Consider the following 24,127-nt stretch of genomic DNA (forward strand, 5'->3'; position numbering starts at 1 on the left):
CTTCTAGCCACGATTTATGGAGGACTTACCTTCTAGCCACGATTTATGGAGGACTTACCTTCTAGCCACGATTTATGGAGGACTTACCTTCTGCAAGGCATCCTGCTGAGTACTTTCCATGCTGGTCTCATTAAATCCCCCCAACACTCCTACAAGATGATACTGTTGTTATCCCATTTCACAGATGAAAAAACTAAGGCTCAGAGTTCATTTAACATCATGTCATGGGCATTTTTCCACATTATCCTTCAAAAACATCATTTTCAATTGCTGAATAATGTTTGCTCAATCAGACACCTGGGGCCGCCTTATTTTCTTTACTTCTTCCAAGTTGCTGGCATATTCCACAAACATTTCTGAGTCATCTACACTGGGCTAGGATCACACTAGAGGCTGAGGGCAAAGATGAGTCACAATTCCTTCCCACAAGCACACACCATTTTATGCCCAGGGACTGTGTGGGCGAGTGCACGAGTGAGGGGTCGAGAGACCTTGTGCCCGTAGATGCTCAGCAATCAGGTCTCCGTCCACTTCTACCCCCAGGGGGCGGTGCAGCATGATTACTGCAAAAGTCCTCAAGGCTAACCATGTTTGGACCCGAATTCACACAACGCACGATGCCTCAAACACAGGTTTGATCTTTTGTCAATTGTCTCTAGGGGCAGTTGGGCTACATCGGTGAAAGACATTAGAAAGAGTTGTTCACCAGTGGCTCATGCCTGTAATCCCAGCACTTTGGGAGGCCGAAGTGGGCAGATCACTTGAGGCCAGGAGTTCCAGACCAGGCTGGTCAACATGGCAAAACCCCATCTCTACTAAAAAATACAAAACATTAGCTGGGTGTGGTGGTACACACCTGTAATCCCAGCTACGCGGGAGGCTGGGGCAGGAGAATCGCTTGAACCCAGGAGGCGGAGGTTGCAGTGAGCTGAGATCACGCCACTACACGCCAGCCTGGGAGATAGAGTGCGACTCTGTCTCAAAAAAAAAAAAAAGGTTGTTCACACAGGAGCTGTTTGTCATTATCTGGCTTCTCTCCCAGTGGATATAAAACATATCCTGTCACGTGGGGTGCGAGAACATCTTTGCCATTACCAAGAGGGGTCACATCGGAGAAGGCTCGTGTCCTTTTCTGAGCAGTGCCACCTCTCCCCACGGCTGCAGGTCCCGCCTCTGGCAGATGTAATCACAGTCCTGCCTCCAGGTTTTCCCTCTCTCCCGAGCTGCAGCCTCCTGCTGCCTGGTGGGAGGCCTCTCTCGGGTCAGTCCCCATTACATCAACAGGGTTCATTCACTTGCACTCTGCAGGCCAGGCTGGAGTGTGGTAGTGCAATCATAGCTCACTGCAGCCTTGACCTACCAGGCTCGAGCAATCCTCCCACCTCAGCTTCCTGAGTAGCTGGGACTGCAGGTGTGCGCCACCATGCCAGGCTAATTACTTAATTTTTTGTAGAGATGGGGTCTCGCTGTGTTGCCCAATCCAGGCTGGTCTCGAACTCCTGGCTCAAGTGATCCTCCTGCCTCAGGTTCCCAAAGTGTTGGAGTTACAGGCGTGAGCCACAGTAACATACAATCTGGCCAGGCTGTATGTTATATTGTGTGATTCCGATGATAAGTTCTGGAAAAGACCAGTGGTTACCCTTGGTGGGGAGGGAATGATTTGGAGGGGCTTGCAGGGACCCTCTAATATGATAGAAACTTGTCTTATTTGGGGGGAGCCATTGATAGTCTCTGAGCAGGGGAACAGCCACAGAAGGTAAGGACAGTCACAGGGGACTTCCAGGAGGTGTGGCTTCCTTGGGCTTCCCTGTCACCCAGTCCCTGGGAGGGGCAGGGACAGCAGCTGTGGAAGCTCCAAGGAGCATGCCCAAGGCCCTCTGCCCTCACACACGCCTTGGCAGACCTCAGGCTCACACAGCCTTGGGAATTCCCCCCACTTCTGCTTCTGGCTCCTTGAAGCTGTCCCTCCAGCACGGAACTAATACAGATAGCTCCCATCTCATAGAAGGAGAAATCGGGGCCTGAGAAGGCGGTGGCATGCCCGAGGCCTCATAGAGTGAGTCCAGGGGTGGTGGAAGGAGGCAGCCCCCTCTGGTCCCTCAGCAATCTTTGGCACCACCTCCTGCCCAGCATCCAGCTCTGTAGAGGCTTCGTGGATGGGCAGTGCCCAGTGACTGCCTCCCAGTGATCCCCTCTCCCAGCTGGGGACGCTGTGAGCACAGAGTGGCCTCCAGAGAGGAGCTCTGTGGCCGACGAGAAGTCACGCCAGGACCTGGCTTGGAGAATTGGAGATCTGGAGATTTGGGGACTTCTCCAACCCCTTCTCAAAAAGTCAGCCTTTGGTGACTGGTGGCTCCAGAAAGTCTTAGGAGTTTACTCCCCAGTCTGTGATTTTTCATGCTGTGTAGCCTTAGGCAAGTCACTGAACCTCTCTGGACCTCCTTTTGCTCATCCATAAAATGAGGTTAAAAATAAGACCTAACCTCACAGGGTAGCTGGACTTCTGCTATTGTCAAGGATAATTGTTTACAGTGCACCAGGCACTATGACCATCCCCTGTTACAGATGAGGACTGTGAGGCTCAGAGAGACAGATGGCAAAGACAGAAGCAGGCATCTGATTGACTTCTGTCTCCTTCCCAAGTCTTCTGGGGAATGAAAAATCCCTGCCTCGTGTGACTCTTATCTGAGTGGGAAGGACAAATTAGCAGTGGCCGCTTGGTGGCATGAGCAGACACAGAGGTGCCCATTCTACACGTGGAAAGATTGAGGCCCCAGATGGAGGAGGAATGATGTGGAGTTACCTGTTGGCCAACGACGCTGGTCTCTGTGCCCAAGACTGGGGCAAAGATGGGGTGAAATACTGCCCCGCAGGAAGTAGGGCGATGGGGGATGAGCAAAGGAGGAACCCAGAGACATGGCTGGATCCAAATAGATCTCCAGGGCCTGGGGGAGCTGAGCCCCTAACAGTGGAGACAAAAGGCAGAGATGGCAGGAGGCGTGGGGCATGGGTGGGACGAGTGAGAGGGCCGGATTGCCCAGACAGGCAGACATATAGGTGAGTGGGCAGCAAGTGAGGAAGCTGGAAACTTCCCGTGGACTCGGGCAGTGGGGAGCCATTGATAGTCTCTGAGCAGTGGAATAGCCACAGAAGGTAAGGATATTCACAGGGGACCTCAGGAGATGTGGCTTCCTTGGGCCTTCCCGTCACTCAGTCCCTGGGAGGGGCAGGGACAGCAACTGTGGAGCTCCAAGGAACATGCCCAAGGCCCTCCGCTCTCACACACGCCTTGGCAGACCTCTGGGCTCACACAGCCTCGTGAATTCACCTGCTTGCCTGCTTGCTTATTGGTTTGCTTGCTTCTTAGGGTGTATTTTACACACAGTAAAAAGCACCAATTGTAAAAATGCAGTTCAATGAGTTTTGGCAAATGCAGACACCCGTATGACAACCAACCAGACCAAAATAAAACATGTTTCCATCATACCAGAAGTTCCTGCAAGCCCCTCCTAATCATTTCCCAGCCCCAAGAGCAACCACTGATCTTTTCCAGAACTTCTTATCATTAGAATCACACAACATACAGCCCAGCCGGATTGTATGTCACCATGGCTCATGCCTGTAACCTCAACACTTTGGGCGGCCGAGGCAGGAGGATCAGTTGAGCTGGGAGTTTGAGACCAGCCTGGGTTGGGCAACATAGCAAGACTCCCATCTCTACAAAAAAAAATAAGTAATTAGCCTGGCATGGTGGTGCACACCTGCAGTCTCAACTACTCAGGAAGCTGAGGCAGGAGGATCGCTGGGGCTTGGTAGGTCAAGGCTGCAGTGAGCTATGATCATGCCACTGCTCTCCAGCCTGGGCAACAGAGTGGGACCCTGTCTCTAAAAAGAAAAAAAATACAGCCTTTTGTGTCTAGCTTCTTTCAGTCAGCATGGTGTCTTCCAGATTCGTCCATGCTGGCGTGTGAATCAGTGCCTTACTCCTGTTTATTCAGAATAATATTTCCTTGCATGGATGGACCACAGTTTATTTATCCATTCACCAGCTGATGGATATTTGGATTGTTTTCAGTTTGGGGATCTTATGAACAAAGCTGCTGTATACATTTGTACCAGACTTTGTATGAATATCTGTTTTCATTCTCTTGGGGAAATATCTAGGAGTGGGATTTCTGGTTTGGATGGGGAGTACATGGTGAGTACCTGTCTAACTTTATAAGAAACCGCCCAACTGGTTTCCAAAGTGGCTGTATCATTCTGCATTCCCACCAGCAACATGTGAGTGTTCTAGCTTCTCCACATCCTCACCAGCACTGGGTGTTGTCAGTCTTTCTAATTCTAGTCCTGCTGGAGGGTGTGAAGTGGCATCTAACTGTGGCTTTAATTTGCATTTTCCTGATGGCTAATAACCTCAAGCATCTATTGCAACAGCTTTCCTGCTGGAACCTCCACCTGGAGGTTGAGCAGACCCTGAGACTCAACTTGGCTGAACCCCAGCTCAGGATGCTCCTCCCACCACCAGCCCTGTAATCTCCTTCTATGGCTTTCCCAGCCATCCCATTGCACCCCCATCAGGACAGCTGCCCAAGTCAGAAACCTGAGATTTCAACCTCCTTCTTCCTCACTTCCAACCCATCAGCAACTCCTACCCTTCCTTCTTCCCAATTATCTCTCAATTCCACAATTTCTTTGCACCCTGCTCTAGTCCAGGTTCTCCTCATCCTCACACAGCCTCTTCCTCCTCCTGGCTCCTTCCAGCTGCCCCCACCTGTCCGTTCCCCTAGGGCAAACTCCCGTGCCCATGATATTGTTCCCACTGCCTGGAACTTTCTTCCCCCTATCCCTTCCCTCCCAAGTCAATAACTCTGTGTCCTTCAAGTTTCAACTAGGATTTTCCTAACCCATGCTCCCTAGCTCTGGTCCCATTGCTCTCAGCATCTCTCCTCTGAGCTCAGGGCCCAGCCATAATCTGATCTTTTCCTGGGTGATTATTTAATCAATCTGTCCCCCTGTAGACCATGAGCCCCAAAGGGGTCTCAAACTCCTGGCCTCAAGTTATCTGCCCACCCTGGCCTTCCACAGTTCTGGGATTACAAGCCTGTCCTACTCACATGGCATCCCAGGGCCTCTCACAGTGCCTGGTACATTCCATAGTAATCAGTGGCTTGATTGAGTGGCAAAGAGGGATGGGATCTGGGGAAAGAATTTGGGGAGCCCCTGCCAGATCTGCTGCTGGATGAAGCACCCCCAGGGTGGCAGCCGCAGCCTGTAAGAGACAAGGGATCTGGAACAAACCGAGCCCATCGTCCCCCGCCCCCCCATTTCCTGTCTACCCTCCTTCCTTCCCTGCTGGCAGAGCTGAGGTCAGCACAGCGTGGTTTCCTAACCGTGCAACCTGCCAGAGCAAGTGGTTCGGCTTTCTGAACCTCAGTTTCCCTGGCAAGAAAATGGAACAATCATTGCAACCACATTATGGGGTTGCGTCCTAAATGAGGTAATGCAGACAAACTGTTTGGCAAGGCACTAGGTATGCAGTAAGTGCTCAGTAAAGGCCAGCTACTTGCCCCCGGCCATCCCTCTTAGTCCTAGGCCCCAGCCCTGCTGTGTTGTGTTCTCTGCAATGAGAGGGCTGTGCTGTACTCGGTTACCCTCCCAAGTAACAGCGCCTTCCCTCAGCGGCCAGGAGCCACAAAGGGTGACTAATGGGGGACTTCCAGGAGCCAGGGCAGGTCAGCAGGGCTGAGGTTTTGGGGCGTGGGATTCCCCCAGAACCCCGCTGTGATCTCGAGGACGGCATGACACAGTGGTAAGATCCTGGCTTTCAGGCCTGGGTTCCAATCTCAAATCCTCTTCATGACCTGGGGCAGGTGACTTCACCTAGCTCTCAGCCTCAGTTTCATCTTCTGTAAAATGGGGAGAATACTAGAACCTTCTGTGAGAGCTGTTTGAGGGGATTCACAGGGATATTGCAGCTGTGTGTGTGTTAAGGATGTGTTTGCTGAATGGATGAGTGGGGTGATTCAGGCTGGCAGTCCTCAAGGGCATGGGAGGCCCAGGCAGGAGGGGAGGGCACAGGGCTGTGCAGGAGCCAGACTACATCTGCTCGTGAGAGCTAATCAGCAAAATTTTCAGAATTTTGTGTCAGTTGTTTAATAAACTAAATTCTATTATATTAAAAGCCAAGGTCATCAATACTCAAAACTCACTAATTCCTAATAATTGTACTACATTATTCGATGATCGATGCTCTTGTTACTAACATTTATCGTATCATCGACTATATAATGGTTGGTAGCTCAAAATCGGCTGTGGGAGTATTTTCATGGAAGACATTGGCAAAGGCTACACATCAGGCCTTTTTCCCATTGGAAGCCAGTTGTTAAACACTTACCAGCACGCCACTGGCTCTGGGGCTCCTTCCTGGCTGAATGATCGCCAAGTCTGAACCAAGGGAAACGCAGGCTTCCGCCTGCTCTAAGAGCTGGCGGCGGGCGCCCCCTGGTGGCCGCTTCAAGCACCCAGCTTCGCCCACCCTGAATGAAATCCCACACCTTGGAGAGAGAGAAAACTGTAAAGGGAAGGTAGCCCTCTTCCAATGCAAATGGAAAGCTGTGGTTACACAGCATCCTCAGGAGCTGTCAGGGAATAGGGGGAAGCTCCCAGGAAGACGAGGTGACAAGATCCCTGGGGAACAACTCAGAGGTCCCCATGTCCTTCAACCTGAGTCCACAACCCCCTGCTGTGGAGCCTTCAGCTCCTCTTCTCTGATTTTTCTGATCCCTCCCAAAGGGGAGGTAGACTCAGTCTCTCCTGACCCGTCAGCCTGGCGACCCCGGGTGTTAACTGACCCAGCGCACGGCAGACACTCCCACCCTCTTCCATCAGCGCCCCCAGGACACTTTGAACACACCTGCCTGAGTGTATCAGATTTGATCCTTCTAGTTCAGGGGAGGAGATAGAAACTGCATTTCCAACATGTGTGGGCCCTCTCCCCACTCCTCCCCAATGCTGTCCCATGGCCCCTCCCCCTGACAGCTCTTTCCTGCCTTTCCTTTGTCTCTTCATCCAATCACTCTCTCCCAAGCCGCAGTCAACCCCTGCCAGACTCAACCTTCTCTGTGAACTTCCCTTTTCCAGGCTAACCTTGGGGGCAAGGAAAGAAGAAGTCCTTCACTTCCAAGGAATAGGCCATTGAAGGTATTTTTTTTCTTTTTTCTTTTTCCTTTTACTTTTTCTTTTCTTTTCTTTTTCTTTTTTTTCTTTTTTTTTTTTTTTTGAGACAGCTTTTCACTGCTGTTGCTGCCAAGGCTGTGGTGCAATGGCATGATCTCGGCTCATGCAACCTCCACCTCCCAGGCTCAAGTGATTCTCCCATCTCAGCCTCCTGAGTAACTGGGACTACAGGCGCACATCCCTGCACCTGGCTAATTTTTGTATTTTTTTTGTAGAGACAGGGTTTCACCATGCTGCCCAGGCTGGTCTCAAACTCCTGAGCTCAAGCCGTCCTCCTACCTTGGCCTCCCAAAGTGCTGGGATTACAGGTGTGAACCACCACACCCGGCCGGAGGTATTTTTCAAGAAGAAAAATAAAGATTATCCCCTGAGATGACTTTTATTCCTGTCCTAGAAGGTAGAACAGAGTCTGTTTTAAGCAGTAGCTTCTTTCTGTATATATGGAAATGACCGGAAGGTATTTCTTTGGGAGCAGAAGACCAAGAACTCTCCAAATCCTAGTTTTCTAATCTGACTGAAACTGCCTTTGCAAAAATTATAACTGAGGAAATTATGACAGTGAAAGGACCAGACCTAACAGACTCCATCTTGCTTCCAACCGTTAAGCTGTCCTTGTTCATTCCTTCCCAAAGTTAGGCTGAACTAACTTTGGGAAAGAATTCAGTTCATGTTTTGACTCTGAAACAAAATTAATAATATCCTTTCCCCCTGAAAAGACCCCCTTCTTGCCTGGGGACCAGTCTGCCTTTGCAGGACTAACACATTAGCTACAAGATTAGAAATTATGGTTTAGGGGTCATGCAGCCTCTGGCTCCGAGAGTCTAAGCCTCCCCAAATTGCTCCGGGGGATAACATCAGTATTGTAAAACCTAAGATCACTGCTTGAGATATTTTGCAGACCCTGCACTGGATGGATCAGTTGACACCACCTAGACCGGTATTCTGGCTCAACCAGTTCCGCCGTCGCACCCGGGAACAGAAGACATTAAGAAAATCTCACTGCGACCCCTATGATTCTATCTTCAACCTGACCAATCAGCACACCCCACTTCCCAAGCCCTTGCCCACCAAATTGTCTTTAAAAACTCTGATCCCCGAATGCTTGGGTAGATTGATTTGAGTAATAAGAAAACTCCCTTCTCCTGTACAGCCTGCTCTGCATGAATTACTCTGTCTCCATTGCAATTCCCCTGTCTTGACAAATCGGCTCTGACTAGGCAGCAGGCAAGGTGAATCCCTGACCCTCACAAGGTAGTGTGTGTTTTAAATGGGGTAATGCAAGTGTTGCTTAAATAGCAGGGCCAACCTGGTTTACCGGGGCTGAGTTTCACAGAATGTAGGACTTTCAGTGCTAAAATCAAGAAATTCCCAGGCAAACTGGGACGACTGGTCACCCTATGCTTAAAATCAGATGTCGGCAAACTGACAGAGCCGAAATGAGCTTGCCGCCCATTTGTAAATAAAGCTTTATTAGAACACAACCATGCACATTCATTTATGGACATATTGTCAGTGGCTGCTTTTGTGCTACAAGGACAGAGTTGAGTTGTTGCAACAGAGGCTACGGTGTTGCAATAGCTAAAGCCTACAATATTCACCGTCTGGTCCTTTAAGAAAAAGTTTGTCAGCTTGAACTTTTCCATTTGACGGCAAGTCAGTGCTTCTGTGAGTTGTACAAAAGGTTGCAGGCTGCATCTAGGCTTACCAATAAGCTACTGGCTCTTAATGGGAGACAGGGCCTGAGTGAAAAGGAGAGGTCAGGGTGAGCTTCTGGAGAGTGGGAAGGATTCTGTGCTTGGCCAAGCTGTAATCAGTCAGGCCCCCGAGTCCTCTCCTAAGCCCATCTGTGCACTTCCTTGTAAAATCCAGTTCTGGGCCAGGCGCAGTGGCTCACACCTGTAATCCCAGCACTTTGGGAGGCCGAGGCGGGTGGATCACCTGAGGTCAGGAGTTCGAGACCAGCCTGAGTAACATGGAGAAACACCATCTCTACTAAAAATACAAAATTAGCTGGGCATGGTGGCGCATGCCTGTAATCCCAGCTACTCAGGAGGCTGAGGCAGGAGAATCGCTTGAACACAGGAGGCGGAGGTTGCGGTGAGCCAGATTGCACCATTGCACTCCACCCTGGGCAACAAGAGCGAAACTCCATCTTAAAATAAATAAATAAGTGAATAAAATCCAGTTCTAGCAAGAACTCTGCTAAGTCAGCTTAGTAACAACCCTTCCCTCACCACTCCATATCTGATCACTTCCTGTATCTGATCACGTTCCTAATCTGCCACCATCCCCCAGGTGATGGCTGAGCACCCTGGCCTGCCTCCAGTATGAATCCTGTTAGGTCAGTGTAGAAAATGACCGAGAACCCATCCCCAACAGTCAGTTTAGCCAGAATTCCCCTTCCCCTGATGTTTCCTCTGGGTAATTTTCCAACCGCAGATGTCCAACCCTGCTCCCGGCTATCAGTTCCCACTTGTACTCATAGTTGAGCCCAAATGCCCCCACTGCAAAATCCCATAGCTGCAGCCCCTGCAGTGATCGAGAGAGTCCCCCTCACCTTAAACAAAGTCTTCCTTACCATGCTTTAACAAATGTCATTGAATCTTTTTTTTTTTTTGAGTCTTACTCTGTCACCCAGGCTGGAGTGCAGTAGCGTGATTTCAGCTCACTGCGACCTCTGCCTCCCGGGTTCTGAACAAGACAGAGTCCACCCTGGAAAGTGGCCACAGGGGAAGGCAAGAGAGGACGGCTAGGGGGTTACTTGTCACTAGAGGGAAGCTTCTTGGTCCACACAGTCCCAAAGAAGGGTCTGCCCTTGGGCCCACGAAAGCAATTCTCCTGCCCCAGCCTCCCGAGTAGCTGGGACTACAGGCACGTGCCACCACACCCCACTTATCTTTGTATTTTTAGTAGAGACAGAGTTTCACCATGTTGGCCAGGCTGGTGTTGAACTCCTGACCTCGGGTGATGTACCCACCTTGGCCTCCCAAAGTGCTGGGATTACAGGCGTGAGCCCCTGCTCCCAGCCCCTTTTTTTTCTCTTTAACAGGAGGATAGATTGATGTTTAGATGGATATTGGTCTGAGGTTTAGCGGGGACCAAACTCTGTGGGCCAAAACTGGGTAATGGAGGAAGTGGAATAAAGTGGTCACTGGTGGGGAAAGGGCAGCCTCCCTTTGGCCCCCAACAGCCTGAACTTTTCCCGGCCACCCAAGGATGTACAAGACCCCCCGTCGTCCAAGAGGCAAAACTGAAGTCAACCTAACAGCCCATGAAAGAGGCTTCCTGGGGGGCCAGGGGCTGAGGGCGGACAGCTGAGGACCAGCCCCCACCCTGCACTGAGGGATAGAGAAATCCGGGAAGGCTGCCTGAAGGAGACAGCCTTGATACCTTGAAGGATTCAGCTATGGTTTGTCCGTCACACATTTATTGCCAGCACTGTGCCTGCAGTTGGGATACTGCAGTGAACAAGACAGAGTCCACCCTGGAAAGTGGCCACAGGGGAAGGCAAGAGAGGACGGCTGGGGGGTTACTTGTCACTAGAGGGAAGCTTCTCGGTCCACACAGTCCTAAAGAAGGGTCTGCCCTTGGGCCCACGAAACCCATCCCAGCCCTCACAGGCTGAACCTCACCCTGGGTTTTCCCAGAGAGGTGCCCCAGAAGACCCAAGCTGCCCCAAGTCAGAGGAGCAGCAGGAAACAGCCTCAGGAATCTGTCACTCTTCAGTACTCCTCCCTTAGAATGTCCACTTCCTGTTTGGTGACCATGGCAACCAGAAGACAACGGCGGTGCGTGTGGGGTGGGGGAACTCCGTCTTCCTTGGGTATGTGGGGAGGAGACTCCAGTGACCAGGAGAAGCGGGGAGAGCCATGGGAGACGTTAGAGAGACCCAGATAAGATGGGGGACAGGAAAAAGGAGAGAATCTCTCTCAAGTAAATGGCCTCCTTCCCTGGACCTCGGCTGAAATGTGGCTGGAATGTGACCAGGCTTCATTCGAGGAGGGAGGAAAGAGGTGGCTCCACTTGCCAGTCTGCTTGGCCCCAGGCTGCTTTTGTCCTGTTTGGGTGGCCAGGGTTCCTTCCCTGAAGATCCCCATCCCCAGGGGTCTCCGAGGAAGCCCAGAGCTGTGGAATGAGGTCTGGGCACTCAGGGGAGGCCCAGGAGAGACCGTGGAGGCTGGGGTATTGCCAAAACAGATGGCAGAGGGAGCTAAGGGAGGAAGCTGTGCAGGGTGAGGTCATCCCCGTCACGGTCCTCCCCGGGCTCTGGCGTCAGGCCCTGGCTCTTGGCCTTGGGCAGGCCCCCATTGGCTAAGGCAGAGGGCCCCTCACCCCCATCAGGCAACAGGGACGAGATGCAGACCATCTCGGTGGGGGAGTAATTACGCACGGGGTACATGTGGCCCTTACGGGAGAGGCGGACTGCCAGCACCACAGTGCACACGAGGAAGATAGTGGCCACCAGTGCCAAGATTAGGATGCCCAGCAGGCACTGCTTCACAGAGATGTGGTCTGGGGACCCCACTGGGTGGTTGATGGACAAATTGCTGGCTGCCATGGGAATGCCCTTGTGAGTAACAGAGGACACAGAAAAGGGTATGAACAGACCCTTTTTGGTAGTAGGTTCCATGGACAGGGCCTCTGTGGCATTGGGTTCTGTGGACAGGGCCTCCATGGCATTGGATTCTGTGGACAGGGCCTCTGTGGCTGCCAGTGGAGTGGTCTGTGCCTCTGTGGCTATGGGTTGAGTGGTCTGTGCCTCTGTGGCTGCCAGTGGAGTGGTCTGTGCCTCTGTGGCCACCAGTTGAGTTGTCAGTGCCTCTGTGGCTGCCAGTGGAGTGGTCTGTGCCTCTGTGGCTGCCAGTGGAGTGGTCTGTGCTTCCGTGGCCGCTGGTTGAGTGGTCTGTGCCTCCGTGGCTGCTGGGTGAGTGGTCTGTACCTCCATAGCTGCTGAATCCATGGACAGGGTCCCCATGTTGGCCAGCTCCATGGTCAGCTCTGTGACTGACCCTCCTGTATCCAGGCCAGTAGAATGCCTTGCAGCAGGCTTCACAGTGGTAGACTCAGGGTTTCCAGGCCCAGTCAGAGGAGTGGTGTTGGTGCTGTTGCTCAGTATTTCTGGAGGCTCCGTTTCTGGCAAGAAATCATAATCCAGGTACTCATATTCGGTGGCCTGTCTCCGGTTCCGGGCAAGCAGGGGACCCAAGGCTTTCTTGGCTTCATCTGCCCAGGTGCCCCATAGCTGCAAGCTGCTGCCAGGGCCCAGTAGGATCAGCAGCAGGAGGAGTTGCAGAGGCATGGCACCTGGGGGGAGACAACGGATGGTGGGACATCAAGACAGCTTCACCCTTGGGCTTAGCAAGCACCCTAGACCACCACCCTCTACTGCCGCAGCTGGAAGCATGTCTGGTCTGGAGCAGGGGCTGGGGATTTAGGCATCCCTAACATGCCTGGGATGGAGAAGACCCTCAGCCAGTAGCAGTTGTTATTATTACTAATCAACATGAATAAAGCCATCCAGGAGGGCCCTTTAACTTCTAGATGTGCATAGAAATTGATTTGCCTCCCTCTCCATTTTGGTTAAGCCACTTTATTTGTGGACGAGACAATCCATTGGAGTGTAGAAATAATTAGTGCTTTGCTTCTAATTCTATTAACTTTTCATGTCACTCCTTTTTTTTTTTTTTTTTGAGATGGAGTCTTGCTCTGTCACCCAGGCTGGAGTACAGTGGCGCTATCTCAGCTCATTGCAACCTCTGCTTCCCGGGTTCAAGTGATTCTCCTGCCTCAGCCTCCTGAGAAGCTGGGATTGCAGGCATGCACCACCACGCTCAGCTAATTTTTGTATTTTTAGTAGAGATGGGGTTTCACCATGTTGGCCAGGCTGGTCTCGAACTCCTGGCTTCAAGTTATCCACCCACCTTGGCCTTCCACAGTTCTGGGATTACTGGCATGAGCCACTGTGCCCGGGCTCATGTCACTCCTTCTTAATTTCAAATATTGTATTATTTATAATGTATCATAAGAGTAAAGTAGTACCTGCATAGAATTCATAAATAGATTAATTGCCCACTTATGAAGTCCATAAGCAGAAGAGTTTGGAAACCACAGACCTCCCAGATACAGCTGCTTATTGGACCTTTGAGGCCTCTTGGAGTCTGATTCTTCCTGCTGCCCCCTCTCCCTGCCCACTGCCACGCCACCTCTACATGTCTCTCTTCCTCCTTCTCCTATCTTGCTTCCACCCTCCCATAGCCCTTGCCAGTCCTCAGAGTCTCAGTTTGTCTCATTCCTTCTCAATATCTTGGCTTGGTCCCATTTGCTTTGGTGTTGTTCTCATCTACACAATGCACAACAGGGATGACGGTGCCTACTTCATAGCCTATTGTGAGGATAAAATGAAGGGATGCATGCAAGACCCTTAGCACTTTGTTTGCATGATAACCTCTCAGCAAAGGTTGGCTGATTTTGTTCTTTCAGTCAACCCACACTGTAAGTCTTCAAGGGCCCAGAGCCATTCAATTACACTCTCCATGGCCAGGAGAAAACTCAAATCTTTTCAGAACAGCCCTGCTCTCAGGGAGCTTATGGTCACTGAATGTGCCTGTGGGTAAGACCACTGTCTATTCAGAGACTCTACATTGTCCTCCCGACTAGGTAGCCAGAAAAGACAGCGCCTCTCGTTTGGCCATCTCATTGACCTTTCTTCTTGGCATTGTGAACACCTGTGCTTTCTTGTTTGCTCTCTCTCCCCTCATGCTCTCCTTGGCACTGGCTGGTGTTTACAGAATTCAAAATTCTGTGCTGAGAATCCTATGGTGAGTGACAGCCACTTTCTGGGGCAGGATTCAGATATTCCTGCATTCCCTGGACATAACGCCTTTCAGCAGCACACAACCCTTAGAATAGTGTCTGATGCAGAGTGGGCATTCAAGAATGGCACCTGGACAATTTCCAGTCTCTTCCTTTGTACTTCATTCACATGATCTGGAGGAAGCAGCAGTTGCTCATCATTCCTCAGGTGACTATAACTCACTCACGGGCTCCTCACCTTCCAGGTTCAATCTGACCTCTTTCACATGTTAGTTAGAATTATGTTGGTTTCTTTTCTTTTTTCTTTTTTTTTTTCGAGACAGAGTCTCGCTCTGAGTTGCCCAGGATGGAGTGCAGTGGCATGATCTCGGTTCACTGCAACCTCCACCTCCTGGGTTCAAGCAATTCTCCTTCCTCAGCCTCCCAAGTAGCTGGGACTACAGGTGCACACAACTATGCCTAGCTAATTTTTGTATTTTTAGTAGAGACAGGGTTTCGCCATGTTGGCCAGGCTGGTCTCAAACTCCTGACCTCAAGCGATCTGCCTGCCTCGGCCTCCCAAAGTGCTGGGATTACAGGGCGTGGGCCACCACACCAGGCCTATGTTGGTTTCAAATATGCAAATCTGATCACATCTTAAACTAATTTATTTCCATTTATTTATTGACTTATTTGTTTTAGAGACAGAGTCTCACTTTGTTGCCCAGTCTGGAGTGCAGTAATGCAATTATAGCTCACCGCAGCCGCGACCTCCTGGGCTCAAGTGATCTCACCTCAGCCTCCAGAGTAGTAGGGACTACATGCACATGCCACCATATCCGGCTAATTTTTAATTTTTTTTGTAGAGACGGGGTCTTGCTATGTTGTCCAGACTGGTCTCAAACTCCTGGCCTCAAGCAATCCTCCTGCCTCGGCCTCTCAAAGCACTGACATTACAGGCATGAGCCACCACACCCAACCCACATCTTAAAATAATTTCTTAGGCCAGGTGCAGTGGCTCACGCCTGCGATCCCAACTCTTTGGGAAGCCAAGGCAGATGGATCACCTGATGTCAGGAGTTCAAGACTAGCCCGGCCAACATGGTGAAACCCTGTCTCTACCAAAACCACAAAAATTAGCCGGGCATGCTGGTGCTCCCTGTAATTCCAGCTATTTGGGAGGCCGAGGCAGGAGAATTGCTTGAACCTGGGAGGCAGAGGTTGCAGTGAGCCAAGATCACACCACTGCACTCCAGTCTGGGAGACAAGAGCAAAACTCTGTCTAAAAAATAAAAATAAAAATAATTTCTTAAACCAAACTTTACGATATTTGCACCAGAGACATCTGGCCCTCACAATTATCCCCATTTTACCAAGGACGACACTGAGGTTAAGAGAAGTGAAGTGACTTGCCCAAAGACACACAGCTGGTGAGAAGTCAAGATCAGATTGAAACCCAGTGACGTTCGGGAAGGCATGAAGCCATCAGGAGAGACCTGACCTCGCTGAGGAGACAAAAGGCTGGGCTTGTGGACTTGGGTGGAAGACGGAGGGCAGAGTAAGAAAAAGGAGGAGCTTGAAGGCTACGTCCCCCAGAAAGGCCCGCCACATGTTTACCAGGTGCCATGCAGGGCACAGGGTTGAAAGCATAGACTGTGGGGTCAAAAAGGACGTTCAAGTCCTAGCTCTGTCCCTTACAAGCTGTATGACCTTGACGCAGATGCTTGCCTCTCTGAGCCTCAGTTTTCCCATCTGTCAAATGGGGATAAGAAACAGTGTCCATCTCATAGGGCTGTTGAGAGAGTGCAACAAGAGGCTGGATTCAAAAGTTCTAGGCTGGTGGGCGTGGTGGCTCATGCCTGTAATCCCAGGACTTTGGGAAGCCAGGGCGGGTAGATCACTTGAGCCCATGAGTTTAAGACCAGCCTGGGCAACATAGTGAGATTCCCATCTCGACACAAATAGAAAAATTAGGCCAGGCATAGTGGCTCACACCTGTAATCTCAGGACTTTGGGAGGCCAAGGCGGGTGGATCACTTGAGTTCAGGAGTTCCAGACCAACCTGGGCAACATGGTGAAACCCCGTCTCTACGAAATACAAAAAAATTAGCCAGGAGTGGTGGTGTGCCCCTGTAGTCCCAGCTACTCGGGAGGCTGAGATGGGAGAATTGCTTGAGCCTAGGGAGATCGAGGCTGCAGTGAGCTGTGATCGTGCCACTGCACTCCAGCCTGGGTGACAAAGCAAGACCCTGTCTCAAAAATAAATTTAAAAATTTTTAAATAGAAAAATTAACCAGGCATGATGATGCACGCCTATAGTCTCAGCTACTGGGGAAACTAATGCGGGAGGATCGCTTAAGCCTGGGAGGTTGAGACTGCAGTGAGCTGAGATTGTACCGCTGCCCTCCAGCCTGGGCAACAGAGTGAGACCCTGTCTCAAAACAAAACAAGAAAACAAAAGTTCCAGGCTTACGGTAGGTGCTTAATAAATGTAAACACACACACACACACACACACACACACACACACACACTTTTGCCTCCCAGTTTGCCTTCAGAGCAGCAGAGTTTCTTTGGGGTAGAGTTCCTATGTAGGGGAAGAATCTACGGCCCAACCTTGGCCGCGCTTTCCCGGGGACAGGGACTTTAGGAAGAAGCCACTAGCCTAGAGACATATTTCATACTTAGGAGCACACTCACAGCCACCAACCCCCACTTGGGCAGTTCTCTGTTCCTGGAAGGCAAAGCCCTCAGCCACTTCCTGGAGGCAGAGAAGGTGGGGGCAAGGTTGCAAGGCCTGGTCCCCCTGGTTCCTGGGTTGGGGGAGGCATCTTGGTGAGTCAGGGCCGGACTTGCAGCAGCCCGGAGGCTGGGAGAATAACACGGAAACACGGAGGGCGCTGGGGCCCAGTTCTTCGGGTAGGCTGTCACTGTCGCCCACCCCTCCCCTACACCCATCCTGACAGCTTCCTGCACCCAGAGACAGCTGGGGTGGAGGAGAGGCTGGGGCCTGAGTCCCACATTTGCCCCCACTTAGCGGCAGGTTGCTTCACCCTCTCTAAGCCTCAGTTTCCTCATTGTAAAACAAGTGATATTGCTAAAAAAAAAAATCATCATGAGAATTGAATGAGTGTGTGGAAGGCCCCAGATGCTGGCTTCCAGCGGGGGGTACTTTATCTGGGGACTGTCTTCGGGGCTGCAGGCAGAGGAGCAGAGGAAAGGGAGGTCTCAGACTCAGAGGGTATGGAGGTGGCGGCCTCTCTACCGCCCCCGTGGGCATTTGGGCTTTGAGAAAGCAGAGACTTCCTTACCTGTTGTGGTAAGACCTGGTGCACTGGGAAAACCCAGATCTCCTTTCCTGGGCCTGTCTAAAGCAACCACCTTATCCGACATGTTCCTGGTGTCACTGCTGAAAGTCCCTCATCCCCAGAAACCCCTCACTCCCAGGCAAACTGGGTGTGGGGGAGTGTTGGTCACCCCAGCCTGGTCCCTGCATCCCATGGGCTTGAAGACACAGCAGCCTGGAGCCAGGCCACAGCTGAGCAGGCATCAGCCCGTCTAACAGAAAGAAAATCTGAGGCTCAGCCAGGCATGGTGCCTCGACCTTGTACTCCTAGCACTTTGGAAGGCCAAGGTAGCAGGATGACTTGAAGCCAGGGGTTCAAGACCAGCCTGGGCAACATAGTGAGGCCCCGTCTCTACAAAAAAATTAAACATTAGTCAGGTATGCTGGTGCATGCCTGTCATCCCAGCTACTCAGGAGGCTGAGGGCAGAGGATGGCTTGAGCCCAGGTCAAGGCTGCAGTGAGCTATGATCGCACCACTGCACTCCAGCCTGGGTGACAGAGTAAGACCCTGTCTCTAAGAAAAAAAAAAAAAAGACATATTTTTTTTAATGAAATAAAAGAAAACCTGAGGCTCCAAGAGATCTTGTCTCAGCTGAGGCCACACAGGTAGAACGGGGAGGAGCAGAGTTTCCTTACTGTGTATGGCAGGCAGCATAATGCCTCCTTCATATTTGCTAGAGTAAATGTATTATACAACAACAAAAATGACATATGCAGAAGCCCCTCCCGTGGAGGGATGACTTCCTCCTCTCACTGGCTGCTGACCTCGGTCCTCCTCAGCCTGCGTTCGCTGGCTCTAACGGTGCCATCACACCGATTAGCAAGCAAGGCCCAGAGCGGAGGGGTCGCTCCCAGGCCCCACCTTCCACCTCTCCTCTCCCCGGAGGCAAAAAAAACAGTCCCACAGTAGAGGGCCAGGGCAGGGCTCCGACAGAGGGGTCTCCAGTGGCCACATCCTACTTGTCTCAACACCTGCCTAACGGAGTAGGTCAGAGACTGCTCGTTTTGCCTCTTTGGCCCTAAAACCAGGCTGCTTCTGGCCCAGGCGCCATCTAGACCCCATGTGGGCCGCATCTAGGCTGTGTGGAGGAGCAGGCTGCAGGGAGCCCAGACTCCAGCTCCAGAGACCCCGCCGCGTGGCCGTCCTGAGCGACTCAGGAAAGATCCTCGGGGGGGCTTCACGTTGCTGGGAACCTTGCACTGAGATCCTGAAACTGGGAATCAGAGCGGGCAGGATCTTGGAATGTTAAAATTCAAAAGACTGAGCATCTCAGGGTTTGGGTCAAGTAGTCACCAAGAGAAGGAAAGCCCCCAGATAACTGAAGCACAGGCAGCAGATCTGAGTCTGGGTAGACAGGACAGGCCTCGCCCTGCCCTGACCTGGAGTCACATCAAACCAGGTCAATCCCAGCTCTGTCCCTTAGAAGCTGTGTGACCTTGGGCAACTCACCTCACTTCTCTGAGCTGTGGGTTCCTTAGCTGGAATACAAGGACAACGGTAGCCCCCGCTTTTTATGGGGTTGTTGTGGGTTGAAGAGGGCCAGGGAAATGCCAAGTCCTCCCAGAAGCCTTTCCAGATTGCCCCAGGCATGATTAGTCACCTCCCGTGTTTACATCATTTCTGCTGCTCATTTACTTTCTAAAAATGTATTCACATTGACTCCTAAACTTCCAGAAGACAGGAAGCACAGCTGTCTTGCTGATCAGGCCACAGGCCCAGGATTTAGCCGACAGGCAGGCACACACCTCTCGAAATGCTTGTCCGGGTGGCTGGCAGCCACAGTGGCTGTCTGCTCTGCTGCCCCCACCAGACCAGAAGTTTGCGGAGGGCAGGAGCTCTCCTGGCATCCCCAGGGGCCCCACTAAATGCCTCTGCAGAAGAGGACATGTGACTGAGGCAGGGGGACGTGCATAGCACTGCACAGCACGTGCTGTCTTCAGACTTTTCACACCACGTTAGACAGCTGACACTTTCCAACCTCTTTCCATCATCTACCCCAACTCACATCAGGGAGCCACTGTAGACGTGGTTTCCCTAATTATCATCCCCCTCATGACATGTTTATTTATTTATTTACTTTTAGAGATAGGGTCTGGCTCAGTTGCCCAGGCTGGAGTATAGTGGTGCAATCACAGCTCACTGCAGCCTTGAACTCCTGGACTCAAGCGATCCTCCAAGTAGCTAGGACTACAGGTGCGTGCCACCAGACCCAGCTACTTTTAAATTTTTTGTAGAGATGAGTTTTCACCGTGTTGCCCAGGTTGGTGTCAAACTCCTGGGCTCAAGAAATCCACCTGCTTCAGCCTCCCAAAGTGCTAGGATTTACAGGCCTGAGCCACCGTCACCAGCCCTCCTCACAAAACGTTAATAGCACAGATATGCTGTATATCTGTTTAATGTTTGGTGGCTTACAAACCACAGTGTTAGTAGAGATTTTTTGGTTACACCCCACTCCCCCCACCTCCAGCCCGCCAAGAACCAAGTTACACCTGTTGGAACCCAAATTTGCTAGCCTGACACAGAGGCAGTAAGGTACTTGGCACAAATGAATTCAATGAGACCTACATGTGGTTAGTTGAACAACTGTCTTTAAACAGTTTTCTAAAGACCCCTGTGTAGACAGACAGATTAACAAACACAGACCCCCAACACACACACACCAGCCATCTTATCTCCTTCTAGACCACTGGCCCCCACTGCCATCTTCCTGTTCAAGTTCAGCAAAGGAGATCGAGACACAGGCCTAGGGTCACCACGAACTCCACGAGCATCCTGCAGCCAGAAGCCACGCCGCCAGAGGCAGCTACTTCTCCCCTGCGAGCCTCAGTTTTCTCATCTGGAAAAGGGGCACCGTCCACCCTCCAAGGTTCTCAGATGATTGATTCTGCAGCTCCTCCGAATGCCCCGCTCTGGGCCCAGCCCGGTAGCCCAGCCCTTCCGCTGAGGTTTAACTCCCCTGGCTGCCGGCCAAGCCTCTTGAGAGAGGCATCAACCGCCCAGGGTGCCGCCTCCCTAGGCAACCCCAGAGGAAGAGACTCTGGGGCCGTCCGAGGGCCTTGGAGCCACCTTCTGAAGCTCCGGCCCACTGAAGGGCCTGGCTCTGGGGGCCTCAAAGTCAGAGGTGGAAAAAAAAGGAAAACAGAAGAAAGAGGAAAGAGGAAGAGAATTCCAGGCAACAGAAGCCCAGATACAGACACTATGGTGTGTGTGTGAATGTGTGTACAGCAGGGCGCAACCAGCCCCCACCTCTTCCTTTTAGTGTCCTGAAAGTATCTCAAATACAAACTAATAAGAGTATTCTAATTTTTTTTCTTTTTTTTTGAGACGGGGTCTCACTCTGCCACCCAGGTTGGAGTGCAGTGGCACAATCTTGGCTCACTGCAACCTCCCCCTCCCAGGTTCAAGTGATCCTCCCACTTCAGCCTCCCAGGTAGCTGAGACCACAGGCATACACCACTATGCCTAGCTAAGTTTTTGTATTTTTGGTAGAGACGAGGTTTCACCATGTTGCCCAGCTTGGTCTCGAACTCCTGAGCTCAGGCGATCCACCTGCCTTGGTCTCCCAAAGTGCTGGGATTACAGGTGTGAGCCACTGCACCCAGCCAAGTATTCTAAGTATTATTATTATTATTGTTTTCCCTTTTGCTAACAATAGTATCCTAATTCTAATATTTTAATAGTTTGCCACAGACAAGTGTCATTTTCTCAGTCTTATAAAAAGTGGGAGGAATGCATCTTTCTCTGAAAATCACTTTTTTTTTTTTTTTTTTTGAGACGGAGTCTCGCTCTGTTGCCCAGGCTGGAGTGCAGTGGCCGGATCTCAGCTCACTGCAAGCTCTGCCTCCCGGGTTCACACCATTCTCCTGCCTCAGCCTCCCGAGTAGCTGGGACTACAGGCGCCCGCCACCTCGCCCGGCTAGTTTTTTGTATTTTTTTAGTAGAGACGGGGTTTCACCATGTTAGCCAGGATGGTCTCGATCTCCTGACCTCGTGATCCGCCCGTCTTGGCCTCCCAAAGTGCTGGGATTACAGGCTTGAGCCACCGCGCCCGGCCCTGAAAATCACTTTTTTATGCATCCATAAAATATGCGGCTTCAATACCAATCCTGCACTCCCTCTACTTTCTGGAATCTTCCAGACCTAATCTCAGCTCCGCCCCTAAACAAATCCCTTCACCTCTCCTGGCCTCAGTCTCCCATCCAGGAAAGGAGAAGGTAAGATCATTTATAGGGAAACACTCATGGTTTCTCTGATTTTCAAATTCAGAATGCCCCCAAGCCAGAAGCCGCAGGCAAACTGGCCAGGGAGGGAAGTAAGTTAACGGGAGGCTGGGGCTGGTGGGTCACGCCTGTAATCTCAGCGCTTTGGGAGGCCAAGGTAAGAGGCTTGAGGCCAAGAGTTTGAGACCCCATCTCTAGGAAAGGTAAAAATATTAGCTGCATGTGGCTGGCGATGTGTGCCTGTAGTCCCAGCTACTCAGGAGGTTGAGGTGGGAGGATCACTTGTGCCCAGGAGTTTAAGGCTGCAGTGAGCCATGATCGTGCCACTGCACTCCAGCCTGGGTGACAGAGTAAGACCTTGTCTCAAAAATAGAAGAAAAAGAAAAGTTGGCGGGAGCACAATTCAGAAGAGACACCAGAATAAGGCCACAGACTCCAGGAAGGCTTTAGTCTTGAGTCAGAGGGGCCTCAGTTTGCCCTCCCCAGGGGCTGCAGCTCAAGAAGGGCCTGGCGGTCCTCCCAGGCCTGCCAGCAGCTATAAGGCAGGCCCCTGGCCCATGGGGACCTCCAGCCACTCCCTGTGGTTTTGCAAGCCAGCACTTACCACTGTGCTCAGCAGAGCATGGGACAGCTGCCTCGTGGGCCCAGAAGAAGGGGCTTCTCTGCTTTAGTGATGAGGTCCCAGCCCACGCTGCTAGGCACTGCTGTGGCACCCCCTGCGGCAGTCCCAGACTCAAGCAACCCCCAATGGCCGTGTGTGGAAGGAGGAAGCGAGAATGTGGTTACTTAGGCAGGGCCATGTGACAGCCCACACCCCCTTGTTTGTGACAGCTTTGGTGACACTGTTGATAAAGACAGGGTGGGTAGTAAGGCACCTCCTAGGTCTGACATTGCTCTTGGTTTCCCATAACTGTGAAAACACTAAGAACCAAGTAGAAACTTTCTGGGGAGAAGTTCTTCGGCTGGGGGTGGGGCCCAGACTGAGAAAGGCCACGGCATCACTTCAGCGGCAGTGGACAGTCGGGGACAGAGGGGGCCCCCCGAAGGACAGGAGTGACCAGACAAAAAGGAGAATGGTCTCGCTTCTTGCCCAAGATTGGCGGGGGGTAGAGAGGGGGTGGAAGGTGGTCGGGGAGTAAAAAACACAAAATATGAATCTTCAAAGGGTTTGCAAATATGGTGTATTTCTTCTTGCAGGACTCAAACCACTCTCTCTAGATGCACAGCACAGGCCCTTTTAGCTGCAACCAAGATCCTCTCTAGGGAGCTGGACTACAGATTCCACAAGGGCAAGGCCTGCTTATCTTATTTCTTCATCCTAAATTTATTCATTTGACCAACTCTGGCACTCCAGACCGCATGCCCTGAGGTCCAAAGGCCAGCAATTCTGGGCTGTGGCCCTCCGGTAGCCCTTCATCTGCTGGGGAGGCTGGCGAGTAAACAAGTCAATGGAACATTATGCCACAATGACACAGCGCAGTGAGTGCCATCCTGCGGTAAGCAAGGGAGGGGCCTCTCCTTCCATCCTGGGTGGGGGAGGGAGGTTAACAGGAGGAGCTTCCAAGAAGTGGCACTTGCGATGACAAGCCAGGTGGGCAGCCGAGGCACAGAGCACAGCAGAGGCGAAGGCTGGGAGGCCTGAGAATATCCAGACACGTCCAGAAGGGAGGAAATAGGGGGTCTCCCAGGGTCTGCCCTGCAGCTTTGCACCAGGCAGGGGCTCAGGACATGCACAGAAAGATACTCATATCTTGCCTTGCACACAGATTATTTTAAAATGAAAACCAGAAACCCAGCAGGTGTTTGCCATGACACAGTCTCAGTCACCTTAGGAAGATGCAGCTAGAAAGAGCCAAAAGCTCACGCTGCCTGCACAGACAGGGAAACTGAAGCCACAAGAGGGGAAGTGAGACCCCTAGAACCCAGGCCCCTCACCCTTCCCCAGCAGGTTTGGAAATAGCCAGCCTTCAGGGACAGGGGACTGAGAAACTCTAAACAGACCCAAGTCTGCCTGGAGGTCACTCTCTGATTAGGGGAGGTGAGTGGTTGCAAGCTGTCTGTCACTTCCAGCCTGCCACGTGCTTTTCTGCAGCTTGTGAGCTAAGAATGGTGGTTACATTTTTAAGTGGTTGGAAAATGTTTTGTGATGCATAAAAACTGTGTGAAACTCAAGGTTCCGTTTCCATAAAGTTTTCTTGGGACGCAGCCACACTCATTGGCGTACACACATCGCCTCTGGCTGCTTTCACGTTGCAGCAGCAGAGTTGAATAGTTTCATCACCTGCAAAGCTTCACAGCACAAATGTTTAACATTTCCTGAGCCTGTGGTCAATGCCAGGCTCTGTGGTAGGTGCTCTGCATGTATCAGCTCATATAATCCTTGAAGCTGCCTTTAGAAACGAGGAGACTGAAGCTCAGAGGGAGAATGTGCCTTGCTCAAGGTCACACAGAGTAATGGCAGAGCCAGGACTCAAGTCCAGGCAGACGGAATAAAGCTCTTGATCTTAACCCCTAGCCTGGGATGGTGTGGGC

At 51.5% G+C, this 24,127-nt stretch overlaps 1 protein-coding gene across 11 annotated transcripts; it reads right to left on the minus strand.

Moving 5' to 3' along the window:
* Positions 1-10,277: 10,277 nt before the first annotated feature.
* Positions 10,278-22,418, minus strand: SELPLG (selectin P ligand). 11 transcript variants are annotated; one of them, XM_011975576.1, is made up of 4 exons: positions 22,200-22,418; positions 12,146-12,540; positions 12,056-12,085; positions 10,278-12,025 (listed from the first exon to the last, which is right to left on the minus strand). In XM_011975576.1, the coding sequence occupies exons 2-4, from the start codon at positions 12,533-12,535 to the stop codon at positions 11,447-11,449; spliced, it is 999 nt and encodes a 332-aa protein (XP_011830966.1). In that variant the 5' UTR covers positions 12,536-12,540; positions 22,200-22,418; the 3' UTR covers positions 10,278-11,446. The 11 variants fall into 11 exon arrangements, with proteins under 11 accessions (XP_011830966.1, XP_011830964.1, XP_011830965.1 ...); XM_011975574.1 differs by having other exon boundaries at positions 10,278-12,085; XM_011975575.1 differs by lacking the exon at positions 12,056-12,085 and having other exon boundaries at positions 12,116-12,540.
* Between the last annotated feature and the right edge of the window lie 1,709 nt (positions 22,419-24,127).

Source organism: Mandrillus leucophaeus, unplaced genomic scaffold, assembly GCF_000951045.1.
Source record: "Mandrillus leucophaeus isolate KB7577 unplaced genomic scaffold, Mleu.le_1.0 Scaffold157, whole genome shotgun sequence".
Lineage (NCBI taxonomy): Eukaryota > Metazoa > Chordata > Mammalia > Primates > Cercopithecidae > Mandrillus > Mandrillus leucophaeus.